Consider the following 14,671-nt stretch of genomic DNA (forward strand, 5'->3'; position numbering starts at 1 on the left):
AAAGCACTGACATTCTTGAAAGATTACCATTTTAGCTGATGCATAGTATTAGTCTGTCTGCTTTTACTTCTCATTATACTGCTTTGTTCACTCACTAGCATCTAATAGCAGATGTGCTATATTGCAAAACCTGTTGGGACCAAATTTTCAGGTACGTAAATTGCAAACTAGAAAACCCACTATCAGCTGCAACAGGACAAAAGAGAAGCTGGCTATCCTGTATCTGCCCAAGACCAGTGGAGCAGCCCTCAAGCAGCTCTGCTACTGTTGCGTGGCCTGAGATGCAGAGCAATCCTTTTCTCCACAATAATCCCCTTGCACTGAGCTTTAGCATCTCAATTTGTAGGCTTAAACTGGAATTTGGGTCTGAGACAGTTCATTCACACATATTTTTTCAAGTTCTCTAACTGCAGATTTAGCATTACAACGCTGTATCTGTTATAACCAGTAGCTCAGGTTTTGGAAGTCACTAACTTTCTCAACTGTAGGAACTGTTGGTTTAATTTACTAAAAAAATTACATTTGCAGAAACTAATGACTATGTGCCTCAGTCAGCAAGGAAGGCTTTGTATTCATTCTTGGCAAGTGGACAAAGGTCAAGACCCCTCTTCAGGTACTGCACTCGCCACTGCATGCCAATTAGCACTGGCATTCTGGTGCAATGGAAGGAAAGATGACACATTTCAAATAGCCCATGTCTGAGAACAGAAGCTGAACAGACAACAAGGACATATTTTTTCAACCAGTCCTGATACCTTTTACTACAATGTGTTTGATTCATTTTTAAATATCAGTTACATCAGTAATCTTAATTAAAGACCCTAGCAAAATTCAGTAGGTGCAATTTCTCCTGCAATTAAATATAGGAACATTAAATAGGACTAGTATTCTGGCTCCATACTTTCAGTATAAAAATGATTGCAACTGCATGTTGCATATCTATAATTTAACCTTCAGGTTAAAACATGGGCCCTGAAGTATAACTGAATGCCTGAAGATGTATTTCAGTATTGTCTGTCTCGATCTGGTGACTACAGAGGAACTTAAGACATACTAGAAACTATATGAAGACTAAAGTTAGATGAGATGAGTGTTTCCCTTTTGCTAACAAACAAATCTCTCTGGATTAGAAAGAAACAAATTCAGGGTTGGTTTTTTTTTTGTTACAATAAGAATTGTGATCACTTGTTTCCAGCCTGGAATATCACTATGCAAACTTGTTTCTTACGCTGCTGAAAAGGAATACTGGAAGATTTCATTCTCTCCAGCTCCAGAGAAAGCCCATTTTTTTGAAAATAGTAAGGCATCTTGCTACAATAGGCCAAATTCAGAGTCAGTGAAATTCCACTGAATAGCCTAAGATGAGAGAGGGATCAATATACTCATAGTCTTCTAGTAAAAATCTCCACCTCTCTTCTGCTCATCTTTTCTTGGTTGTTGCTGTTCACTAATTTTTTTAATTGGATTGAATATCTACATGATGGTCATTAGGCTCCAGTTCTGTTTATTAGTGCAAGATCATCTCATTCAATTTGCTTAATTATCAATTATTATTATTATAACTTATTATAATGATTCTATAATGCTTGCAGTGAACCTGACTGTGATTATGTCCTTGTTATTGTCAGGGCTGCGCAAAGAATGAGAACTTGGAAGTGTTCACAATGGGAGTAATGGGACAAAGAATTTAACAATGTTTCAGATTAAGCTTTATTTCATTTAGAAGTGGATTTATATGAAGTGGTGGGCTGTGATGGCAGAAGTCTAAACCTGAGCCAAAATATCCCTTCACATCCTAGGTACCTACTATCCCTGCCATGAAGCAGTTCCAGTCCAAGTAATCAGAGACTCTACTATTATTAATACGATTAAGAATATTACACCATTTAAACATCAAATGAATTAAAAATGCATTTTAAAACAACATAAAAATGTAAACCTTTAGGAAATAAATCTCAAAAGATGAACTGCGCACTAAGAGGCTGTCTGGATTGTTTTCACAACCGAATGACAGACTGTAGCCTGTCACTGAAAGGATACCTTCCTTTGATCTTGGATATCTCACTTCATTTACAGCATCTTTGACTTCTTTCCAGGCATGCTCTTCACCGGCCAATTTCTCAGCATCCTGGTTAATGGAAACAAAAGCATTTGATGAGAAAAACAGTAAACTGAGAATATGCAGTAATGATGAAAAACAGGGTAAAAAGATTACACTGACAAAAGCTACTTGTGGGGATTGTATCACTATTTTTTGTAAATACAAAAAAATTCATTTCACCTGGCATTCATACTCACCCTGTGTTTGTCAGTAAATGAGATGATATCAAGAAAAGTGAATGGAAACTTGGAAACATTAAATACTCAAACCAGATATTAGGTTTGCAACAAGAACTATGATCAACCAGAAAAGAGAAATAATAGCATGTGTCTTTTACTATCAAAATGCATTGAGCAGATCAAATTCTCTCAAAGACTTGCTACCTAATACTTCACAGATCCTCAGCCACACTGTAGAAAGGATTTAGCAAATAATTTTGATTAACCATGTGGTGATTATAGAGACTTCAAAAACTGTGAGAGGCTACCTTCATCCATCACAGTTATAAGCATGAGCTTACAGGAGAAGTCTACTACTCAGAAAAAGCTGAACTTCAGTTTTCTTTTATAACTCATTGGTATTTCTTCCCTATTCCATCAGATTCTATAAACAGCTATGTTTTCCCATTGCTTTGTCATAAAGAAGGCAAAAATGATTAATGGCTACAGCAGTACGAGAAAGTTTCCCTTTTCAACTCTCTAGCAGTGACTAATTGCACCTTAAGCAAACAACTTGGAAGAAATTTATTAAAGCATCTACAGACACAGTTAAGCATCTTGAGGGATTTCCAAAACATCTAGATATTCAATTTGCATCACTATAAGCACTTAAATACCTTAAAAAATCTGGCCTTTAAGATACCACAGATCATTATCTCTTTCTGTCCTTATAAAAGGCCCTGCTACTTGCAAAAGAAATTTGTAAGTGCAAATTCTTGCAGGAATATTTTAAATACAGTTCTAAAAAAATCAGCCTTCAGCAGAGGTGGTGGCCTGGAGATGAACAGAGAAGGTGTGTGAAAATCTAACCAAGCACTTTGTAACCAACAGATGCTCACTGGGCATCTCAGGAGTACCTCTATTAAAAAGCCTGTAATCTGTATCTGTCTGGAATTGCATAATTCTCTTATTCCACTGCTCCTTATTTACCACAAACTCAGAACAGAAAATATTTACAGTGAGGATCAGCACTCACTTTCATATTTAATTTGCAGTTTTGTCTTTCCATCTGCTCCATGAAACAGCAGACTTCTGTGTATTCCTGGGATGATTAAATCAAGATTGGTCTCAGCTGCCCCACCATTCTGTAGGGCCTTACAAGGAGGGCAGCCTGACCCCACTGCATTTTGCACATGTACTTCCCCTACAATCAGTTCTGTGATCAAAAAGATCACCTGGAAATAATTTTGTGCATTGCTGAATTTGCCACCAGAAGGCACAAGGCAAATGTTAGGACAAACAAACTCATACTGTAGAAATTTTATCAGCACAGTTACTGTACATACCCAGACCTCTTACAGCTTTGTGATAGACTTACACTGAATCTGTTAGCTTCAATGCAGCCTCTACCAGTTTTTATGGGATTACATCAGTTTCTGAATTCAGCCTGTTAACCTGTAACAATCTGTCTCTAAAACATCTTTGTAGATCAAGCGCTGCTCACTGATTGATCTAAAAAATAAATCTGGTCTGTAAGATACTAATAATGATGTCTGTGAAATTTTAGGTTGAAGGAGCTACCAAAAAAGAAAAATTCTTTTAAGCTATCCTTTCCCACTGGCCCAAGTATAATTCTCAGCATTTCTGTAACATGCTGGAAGCCTTACAAGTAAAACCTCAGAAACATGGGAATTGGGACAGATTTATAAGTGAAAGAAAAAAACCAACTATACACCAAGTTACAGGCCAATGACGGATGCATCATTAGGGCTCACTTTGCACACAGTGGGACTGATGGATGAATCAGGTTAAAGTGTTCATTGACACGGGATTAATCTTTCTCCTTCTTGTGCAGTCTTTTGAGTTGCTTTCCATTGTCTTCTAGAGTTTCATTAACAACACAAAGCAGTGCAAGTTTGGGGTTTCCTCTAATCTTTACACTAGTGCATAGGGTTAAGTCAACACTGGCTTCATATCCAGGTGGAGAATAGGGAGTGTCTGTTGGACCAATAATCTCCCAGCCCTCTCTGGATTCACGGTCTTTATCCCTTTTGTAAGGGATATTAGGATGGAGGGAGCTGGGCAGGATGCCCAGCTGGGAAGGATTTAAGTCACAGGTTTCAGTAAGATATTTTCTGTGTTCTCAAGGTGAGGCATTTGGGGGATTGGCTGACGTAAGAACAAGCAAAGAGCTGGCTAGCTGGGCCTTTTACACCTCTACTGTTCTTCATCAGATTTCCATACACCAAAGAAGTCCTGTCCTTTCCTAAAAACTCTAGTTCAAGGCACGGAGGCTGCTTCCAAACAGACAGCCAAGCAGGGGCTGCAAAACAACAAGGAGGGCTTGTCACTGAGAACGCTTCTGCCTTCCAGCCTAATAAGATTTTTCTAAGTCCGTCGTTTCTCCCCCTTGGACAATGCCTTGAAAGTCATGGCCATGTGATACGACTAAGCCAGCTAAAAATACAAAGCTGCCTTGGAGTTGGAATTATGGAAATAATTGAAGCGATTAATAGTTACACTGAACTGTTTAATTTAATCTAAGAGCATGGCAGTAACAGCTATGGGAGATTTGGCTTTCCACAGAGTAACACCCATTCAAAGCATCTCTTTTCAAAACATGTTCCCAGTCAAACCTCCAGGTGAGCAGAGGTTTGCTCCAACAATAAAGGAAGACAGGCGTTCTTCATCTGTAGAAAAGGAGAACCCTAGCTGAAGAAAAGGAAGAGGCTTTTGAAAATGAAGGAATAGTTAGCGACTTGTGCCTAATTATTTTCCTTATTTCTAACATTGACACTAAACGTAGGAGTTTCTTCTTCAGAACAACAAAATATTTGTGTCTTGGTCTAAAAAATAATTAGACTAGATAATCTAGTCACAAAAATGCATGACAACCTTATGATGGCTGAAACTGGCATGCTTTACAATTCAGCTTTTGCACATAGAGGCGTGCTGGAGAAAACTGAGAGTAGAAGTGTTGAAGGCTTATGGGGACAGCAGAAAACACAGCTGCAACACACGCTTTTCCATGGCAAGAACATAACCTCGCAATACTCTTAGTTACAATCCATTGGAGGCAGAAGTCTCACTGGATGTGCTAGCTGAACCCACAATCTAAGGCGCAAGGAAAGACAAAATTGGTCCTGTGACTTATTTTGAGTAGTTATTCCAGATGGAAGATGGTTCCAGCACCTGCTTTCCATTTACTCCAAGCATGTGCTTGTTCATTAAAAGGTGAGTTAAGATGCAACAGAAACATTTCAGTTCCATCTCTCCATTCTTCCAATACCATGGCAGGTGCTGCTACAGCTTTCTTGATAAAACATGCCTGGGGATTCATTACCTTAATGCTGAAGTTTTCTGGAAATCTCCATGGACTACCTACCCCTTGGACTACCTATCCCTGACTGCTTAGACCTGTTCTTCTAATCCTTTAGATGGAACAATTTCCAATCGTATTCGGCTCTTCTAGTAAAACAAGCTATATGTTAAACTCATTACACCTGACACCTCTCAAAAGAAGGACACTGTGTACCTTCATATCTTCTTTAATTTAGTTAGGGTACATAAAAGGCTCACCTACATAATTCAACCAGACAAAGTTCTAGCCTTGAAATCTATTTGGCTCTTCAAAATGGACAAATGCAAAATAGTCTGTAAAGCAAAATTTTCCTGCCATAAAGAACCATCTTTCCTTCCCTAAATTTCACAACAATTTCACTGTATAAAGGATTCAAGAACAAGACCAATTTTTTTTTAAATATTTGCTTGAACATCACAATTTCTATAGCTTGTAGATCAGAACATTAGTTGTTGTTTCTCTTTCAGAATACTTCCATCTTTTATATCCAATTATTCTCCAGACTTTTAAATTTGTAGATACTCATTGCAATCTATGTTTCAGGAGCCTGAGAACGGACATGATCAGCTCTGCCCAGCACATCCTGTAAATGCTTATAAAAATAATCTGTGGTGCACAATACACCACTAAATGTCAATATTTGCTTTAAATATTACTCAGTTTTCCACAGTTTAGGTTCCATTAGTGACATTTGTAAAAATGGAGCTATAACCACTTATAACAAAGCTATAACAAAAGACAGAGAAATAGGAAAACCAGAGGGTATCTGATGAGGATTATAATCTGTTTGCATAGCGATCAAATGTAAAATGTTCTGCAGTTCTGGCTTTAAGTGATAGGAATATTTATTATAAAAGCACCATCTCCTGAAACAATTACAGACATCAGCCACCACAGAAATGAGCATTTGAAAATGTTCACCTATTCCATTCCTTTCTATGCTTTTGCTCCCACGTTGTTCTCTCCCTATCTCTTCTGCTATTCTGTGTCCTGAACACATCCTATCCTTAACTGAACTCTCCTTAGAAACAAGTATAATCTTCAAAGTACAGATATATGTTTCTCCTTCCTTCCTTTTGCTTTCCACCACTCCTCTTTCCCTGACTACTCTCCTGTTTCTTATACTTCCTAAAAGTGCTCCCTACCTATTCATTGCAAGCACCACTGCTTTTACACGCAATGATGTTAGCAGTCACTGTTCTTTGCTATCCCAACATTTAAAATCCTGCATGTTAAAAGATTCCCACATGGACAGCATGTCTTCTGAGAGAAGATATCTCTCTTACCAAAACAAGCATATGCCAACCAGTCAGCATCATTGCCCCCTCTGCCCAAATGCACTCCCACAGCCCCAGCATTGCTCATCTGTAATGCACTGCACCTCCAAAAATCTCCTGAACATTGAAAAGGTTGATTAAGGGCTAGTCTTCCTTTCATACTTAGGCTACAGGATAGAAATAGGACATGGATTTTCTGTCCTCTCCACAAAGTTCATCTTTCTCCTTCTCACAGATGGAGGTAGAGAAACAAGCCAGAGATTTGCCATGGAGAGGAACCGTGAAGCACTCCCCGCCTCCCTCCACAGAAGGGAGAAGTGGGGACAGGAAACTCCAAACAATAAGTAACTCCTACACCTCTTTTTCTCCATCTCAGCCTTCCTCCTACAAGAAGTAGGTTCAAGGGCATCTTCTTTATGTGCCTGTTTCCAGTGTTCAGGTATCCAGTCCCACATAGGCAGAAATGAGCAAAGCTTTGTAGGGGGTATTGGAGTGCCAGGCTGCCCTGAGAGGAGTAAAAAACAAAGTCTAAAGCCTTCCATGACCAGTGTCTTCTCTTCTAAATACACAAATGGAATACAAGTGTGTAATGTAAGCACCAGCAAATGTCAGTTTTACAATGGTAAAAGCCTATAAACCATAGTTCAAACAGAAATTAGGGGTTTAATATGAAATATTATTGTGTATGATATTTTTTGCAAGAGACAGAAAAATCACACTGAATAATCATAATAGTTCCTCCTGGACACAAAATCTGTGACTATATAAGGATAATCCGGTGAGACAGCAGCATATAATTCTGTTCTTGTTCTCTTTTTGTAGAAGCTTTAAAAATATCTTTAAAAAGGAAGTTTTCTGGACTGTAATATTTTAACACTTTAAAAGCTACGGATACCTCAAATATCTGAACATTTCATATAAATTGCTGACCACGGCTTACGATTTGCTTAATTTCTAAAAATTTAAGTGGCAACTACAGATGTGCATCTGACATAACAATTCTGACCAACTTGATGGGTTCAAATCAAAAGAGGTTTTCTTAGGTTTTGTTTGGAAAAGGTGTCAGAAGAGCTCAGACACATTTAAATTAGGGCATGACATTTAAAACAGATCTCTGATACATTATGCTCTGAAAGCATAAATAACAATTTTCTATTTCTGATTCTGTTTAAAAGTGCAGCAACTACTGAATGTATGTTTCTAGTAAACTCAGTAACTCATTGTTTTATATTTGGCAGGAAAAGGAAAGCATTAAACGAGTAGAAGATATTGCAGATCTTCTGAAGCTTCACTTTCAGTAAGATGAAGAAAAATGTCAGTGAGAAAATGTCATATGGAAGCTGCTATACTGCAGCTAAACTGAATTTGTGACTTGAGTGCTTCAGAGCAAACAGGGTATGAGGGCCTGCCGAGCAATCACAGGTGGGTGCAGCTACAGGCACACACTTGAGCAGTTTCCCGAAATATCTGAGGTAATTTCTTATAAAACATTGTAAGTCTTTCTCATTTCCATAGATAATTTGTGCTCAACTTTGACACCACAGTTTTGTGATGGGACAGCAGTTTGTGATAGAGGACTGTATAGGTGAAGAAAAATGTATACTCACTGGGAAGCACAGATTATTGTGAAGCAAACTGTGGTACTAGAGTTTGACTCCACACTGGAACCTGGGTTGGATTTATATTTGTATACTGGATGAAGTTTAAACTCAGAATCAAAGGCCCTTCATCTGTTATTATGAGGGCTGTGGTTTATAGAAGCCTACAGCTTCAGTTGAGGATTTCACTTACCTTCACTCTTGCAAATGTACTTCGTTAAGAACTACAAGTATGTGAAACGATCACTGCACAGAGCTGTCATGATTCAAGATTTACATGTGATTTCTGAAGTTTCGAAAGCTCCCCTGCCCTGCCCCATGAAAAATAATGTCAGCTCCATAAATGCCAGTTCAGCTATCCTTTCCAATCCACATACGGCTGTCCTCACCAGAAGCCGAGCTGTCAGAAGAAAAGACCTTGTGTTTTCTATCATATGGCTCTGAAGAGGGTGGAAGGGACACACGGCAATTCCAAAGCTACTCTGTCTGCAGACAAAAACAATGTTGTGTTCCCTGTGAGGCTATTCAGAGGGGTGAACCCGACTTGCGAAAAAACTGAATTTGTACTTTTTATTTTTGAATTCTGAGAGACATTGCAGTTGGATGCCATATTGCAGATGTGCAGTGCATTGCTCAGTATTAGGCAGGCTGCATTACCTCACATGATCGATATCAGCTCTTCATGGATTACTGACTCTGGTGTCTGGAAGTGCATAAGAACTGCACAGGCTGGTAATACTCTAAATTGCAAAGGTATTGGAAAATTTAAGAGTTGTTCACACCATTCATGTTTAAGTGCTCTACTTAGGCATTCAAATCAAGATGAAGATTACCCCAGACCTTGTGTACAATTAGTGCAAAAAACCAAGCACCTTCACATGGTAGTATGAATAACCTTCCCTTAACGTTATCCAACTTAGTTACAACATTACAATATTTACTCAGAAATTTAAAAAGAGGCAGCAAAAACAACTGTGGGAAATCTATTAAAACGAGATGCTTTTAATAAAGAGAAAGTTAAGATCGGCAAGTCCATTTTAAGAAGTCAGTTAAACTTAATAAAATTAAATGGGACTAAGATAAGTTTATCCCAAGAACATCTTAGATTTAATTAAGTCTTGAAGTATAAGGTTAGAGAGGAACAGTTCTCAATCTCTCCAGCTGCAAGTCCAATATCTGTCAGGCTCTCAATTCTGCACACCAAAAATAGTAATTGCATTTCTGTTAGACTCATATTCCACTCTTATCCACTGCAATCCCACTTCAGCTATTAATTTCTGTGATTTTTTTAGACACACACATTTTTAAACAGCCTTTTCAAAGATCACTGCATCTGTATATTACAGATAATCTCATAAATGTTTTATAGCGAAGCAAATTGACATCCCTCTTCCTACGGACTCCCTTGCTTCTAGATTCAAAGGTCACATTAGCCTTCTTTGCCAGAGGAAAACACAATGTTTTCCGTTTCTGTTCAGATACCCATGCTGAGATGCATCTGACCAAACGTAGACATTTGGGCTACCCTTCTATTTGACAGAGAAAAAGAGGCACTCTCAGGGTGTAATTTGTATTATCCTAAAGCAGGCTCTTAAAATACGTCAGATGAATAACAGTCAAAGTGTGTCCATTTTTCTCCATTTTATCCATAAAGGAAGTCTAGAGTAACTAGCTCAGATGCCGACATTTACACTGTAGCTTTCTGAGACTTGGTGAAATAAATCATAGCTGTAGATTCCCATTTCAGATGTGGAACATGTGTTCTACCTTTGCAATGGTGGTGCATTTTATTTCAATAGGTCTAATTTACCAAGCAATTCCGGTTACTCTGTATTATTTACCTGTCCTCATAAATGTTTATTATTCTCTCAGTCTTTGTCATCCACAAATTTTTCTGGCAATGATTTTGCAATTACTTCCAATTCATTCATGAAAATGCTGGGTACTGTAGAAACAGGATTATTATGGACACTCTCTGAAACTATTTGATAAGCATTATATATAACTGATGATTATGGTGATTTAATGTTTAAGTGTGTTGTCAGAACAATCTTTAGAGTGTATATATATTTCGAGTGTATATTTATAAATTCCTGTAGTAAGAGAAAAGACACCAAAAACCCTCAAAGCTTTCATTACTCTCGAACATCACAGCCCAACTGAACTTCTTAAAGACCAATAATGCTTACAGATTAAGTGTTATTATTTTCTGTTTTAGATGCACTCTTAGTGATAAAAACCTAAGCAAATAACATTACAGGCAGTATTTCCTCTCTCAAAAAGCAACATATGAGGATGCTAGTCTACTTAGCAGGAAAGCAAGATAGTATCTAAGGGGATCTGTCAAAATATAAACAATACACAGGGCTAAGCAGCTAGACTTCACCATAGCATCTTGCCTGGACCTGGAGACTCTTCATATGAAAGGCACATCTATTTAACACATTCTGAAGTCATTTCAGTTAAGTGTTGGTCATTCTGGTTGCTAAGCAAAACATTTCCCACATTTATTTTTAAACTAGGTCCCTTAAATACTACTACTCCTTTTGGTGAAAGAGAGTCATAATTACACAAGGGCTATCCTAGTTCTTTTCATTGCCCTTTCTCCGTACTGTTTTACAAAATCCTTGTGCCGCGCACAGCTCGGGCCCCTGGGATTGATCGGCACTTTGCAGGCCCAAGACCCCAATGCCTACTCCCAGTCAAGACGATGGAAGTCGCGGTTTATTCCATGAGCAACAGGACCGAGTTTTGTGTCTGTGACAGCACTGCCTTTATAAACCTCCTAATTTCAGGAGCTTAGAGGTGACTGCAAAAATCCCATCCAAGCCGCATAGGTTACAAGCTGAAATAAAAATTGATTGGACCATGGGAAGAGCAATAAATAGAAGCTCATTATTTATCAACTCATAAAAGCCAGAGGATGGGACGAAGGGAGGAAAAGCAAAGGAAAGTACTTACAGCTTAGCATCAGAGAAATAGGGCCTTATGCCAGACCACCCAAAAATTCTTGGCACATTTGTAATTCCATTGTAATTTCCAGCATCAGTGCAAAAAAACCCTGTGGGTAATTTGGTTACCTGAGGAAGGATACTGTTCAGCCTAATCCCTAGCAACTGTGAGGCTGGTATTTCAGACTGTCTTAGACATTACACAGTTGTTAAGGTAATCTCTAGGTCTATCTTACCAAACAAATTGACAGCTATAAGGCAAATCTGCTTTATTCCTTAATTCTGAAATATGTACTTAAGTTTAAACGCATGCATAAATCCCATTAAAATTAATATTTATGAGAATGACTAAACACTTCACTAAGTAGAGGTGTAGTTATTTGTGTATCAAAGTTCAATTTATGCTTCAGTGATTTGAAGAATTTAGAATCATAGAATCACAGAATAGTTTGGGTTGGAAGGGACCTTTAAAGGTCATCTAGTCCAACCCCCCAGCCATGGGCAGGGACATCTTCAACTAGATCAGGTTGCTCAGAGCCCCGTCCAACCTGGCCTTGAATGTTTCCAGGGATGGGGCATCTACCACCTCCCTGAGCAACCTGTCCCAGGGTTTCACCACCCTCATTGCAAAAAATTTCTTCCTTATATTTAGTCTAAATCTATCCTCTTTTAGTTTAAAACCATTTCCCCTTGTCCTGTCGCCACAGGCCCTGCTAAAAAGTTTGTCCCCATCTTTCTTATAAGCCCCCTTTAAGTACTGAAAGGCCGCAATAAGGTCTCCCCAGGAGCCTTCTCTTCTCCAGGCTGAACAACCCCAGCTCTCTCAGCCTTTCTTCATAGGAGAGGTGTTCCATCCCCCTGATAATTTTTGTGGCCCTCCTCTGGACCCGCTCCAACAGGTCCATGTCTTTCTTGTGCTTAGGGTTCCAGAGCTGGACACAGTACTCCAGGTGGGGTCTCACCAGAGCAGAATGCCCAGTGAATTATTGGTTCTAACTGAAGATACACTCACATGAAGTTAGATATTTATTTTGAACACTAATATAAAAACGATTTAATATCTTAATGCATGATATATCACATGATAAAATGGTAGTTATAGTAATTATGGTTTTTTAATGTATACTGCAATGTAAAACAACAATATTTACTGCAGCATATATTTTCTGAATGAATGGGTGTGAAATACAGGGAGTTTAGGGTTTAGAAAAGCATATGCAACATGGTTAAGATCATACACAGTTGATCAATCTACTCTATACCTTAAAGTATTTGACAGATCTAAAAGTGAAAGTGGCAATTCCTAGAGCACTGATAAAAATTGACTGCCTAACTCACTAGCATGTTGCTTGAATATTCAGTGTCAATCCTCAAATCCACACTGACCAGTCTTCAAGTTTTTTAAAGTCATGAATAAAAAAAGGTTGAATTCATTTTGTACAACTGCAGCTCTTGACAGAGAATGGTATCTGGAGTTTCTGCCTCTAGAATTTTGCCAACAAATTTGATCGTCCCCTAGCTGAATATTAGTTTCATATAATCAAAGGAGAGGTATGCAAATACCTTTAAAAGATGGTGTTTTGTATAGTGTTTTAGTTGTTCCAAGAACTTCTACTTTGGAGAATTATTATTGACTATCCTCTAACTAACACCAATTTAAACCAATAGAGGTTCTTCCAGTCTTTAAGTGAAGCAGCTAGAAACACTCCATTAAGGCAAATGAGTGCTTGAAACAGTTTCCAGGACCTTTCTAGTACTCTATTATTCTGATTCAATAATACGGACATTTTAGTCATTGTCACAAAAAATAGGAAAATGGCCACATCCCAGAGAGTGAAAAGGACATTCTCTAAAATGTCATAATGTCATGGAAACTATTATAAGACCCTTGAATATTTCTCGGGGCCTTTATTTACTGTTTGAATAGCTATCATGCAGCTGGTTCCTGTTGACTGCCATTGTTCCAAGTTTTTACGTGCCCCGTGGTGATCGGCCAAGGTGATTCAAAGCAAGGAGAGGTAGCCTAGATCACAAAACGTGTACTGAAAGTTAGACATGCTTCCATGTTAGACACATGGAAGCAACTGTTTATGGGACCTGCTAGAACAACATAATTTGGTGATACATAATCTATATTGGATTTCCAATTTTCCAAAATTCCAAAACCAGTTCACGGTACTAGTAATCTATTTCTCCGTCTCCTGATAAGTACTCTCCACTAAGTACTTCACTCATCCCTTCAAAACAGACATACTGTTCTAAAATATTTTTCCCAGTCAGATGGATGAGTGTCACCCCTCTGAAAAGCATGCTAACTCAACCCCTCCTTTTTTAAATTTCTTCTGCAGGTGAGGGTTTGGGGTAGGGGAGAAGCAGCTCACTTTGCATGGATCCCCACCTTCATTAACCAAATACAATGTACTAGTAACTGAACTTCACAGTATCTTTCTCCCCTATACCCTATAGATTCAAACTACTATATTATTAGGCAGTAGCTGGAATCACATCAAAGGACTCAGAAGGACTTCTTTTGTGCACGGGAATGATGCAAACTTAACAAAGATGTACACTAGAAATATTTTGAGAGTAAAAATTTAGTTGTCTAGATATTGTAAAAGGAAGTGCTGAAACTTTAGTTTATATCCAACACTTGCCAGCGCTGACTAAGACAAAGATTCATGCCTTATCTTTTCTAAAGCAATATGATGCAGCAACATATTTTTCTTAATGATTGTGGTCAGATAAATCTCGAGCAGAGTTGTCATACACTGTTTTACCATGCTCCCCAATTCAAATCATTGTTTGCAGTGTAATCAATGGCTTTCATACAATTCACTGAGCAATCTTGTGGAAAATAACAGGACATCCTGCAATGGGACAACAAATTACACAGTTCTCTGCTGTAACTCACATGGCTGGAGTAAATTCAGCCTTTTCAATCCTGCTGCCTTTTACACACAAAAAGTTCCCATTCATGTCTAAAAATAAAGCTCACAAATGCAGAATTTATAACTACAGATTTAGTTACTGCATTGTTGTGATATTAATTAAATTACTGGCAAGAAATTGATATGGCACGTTGCTTACCATAGCAATCTTTCAATCCAAAGTATTCAGTCCGCAGTTCTACAGTCTCAAAAGTTATAGACTTCCTTGCGATTCAGATGAGCTCATTCTTGCTTTAATAGACCTCAGAGGATATTAGTTAAGGACTGGAATTGATTT

General features: G+C 38.2%; 1 protein-coding gene across 1 annotated transcript in view; it reads right to left on the bottom strand.

The window, feature by feature from the left end:
• The window catches only part of SMYD3 (SET and MYND domain containing 3), a 437,259-nt gene that overhangs the window by 51,075 nt on the left and 371,513 nt on the right, over positions 1-14,671 (bottom strand). The window contains exon 9 of the mRNA XM_075146580.1: positions 2,041-2,128. Within this exon, the coding sequence (XP_075002681.1) occupies positions 2,041-2,128 (88 nt within the window). The remainder of the gene's footprint in view (positions 1-2,040; positions 2,129-14,671) is intronic.

This window comes from Calonectris borealis, chromosome 3 (assembly GCF_964195595.1).
Source record: "Calonectris borealis chromosome 3, bCalBor7.hap1.2, whole genome shotgun sequence".
Classification (NCBI taxonomy): domain Eukaryota; kingdom Metazoa; phylum Chordata; class Aves; order Procellariiformes; family Procellariidae; genus Calonectris; species Calonectris borealis.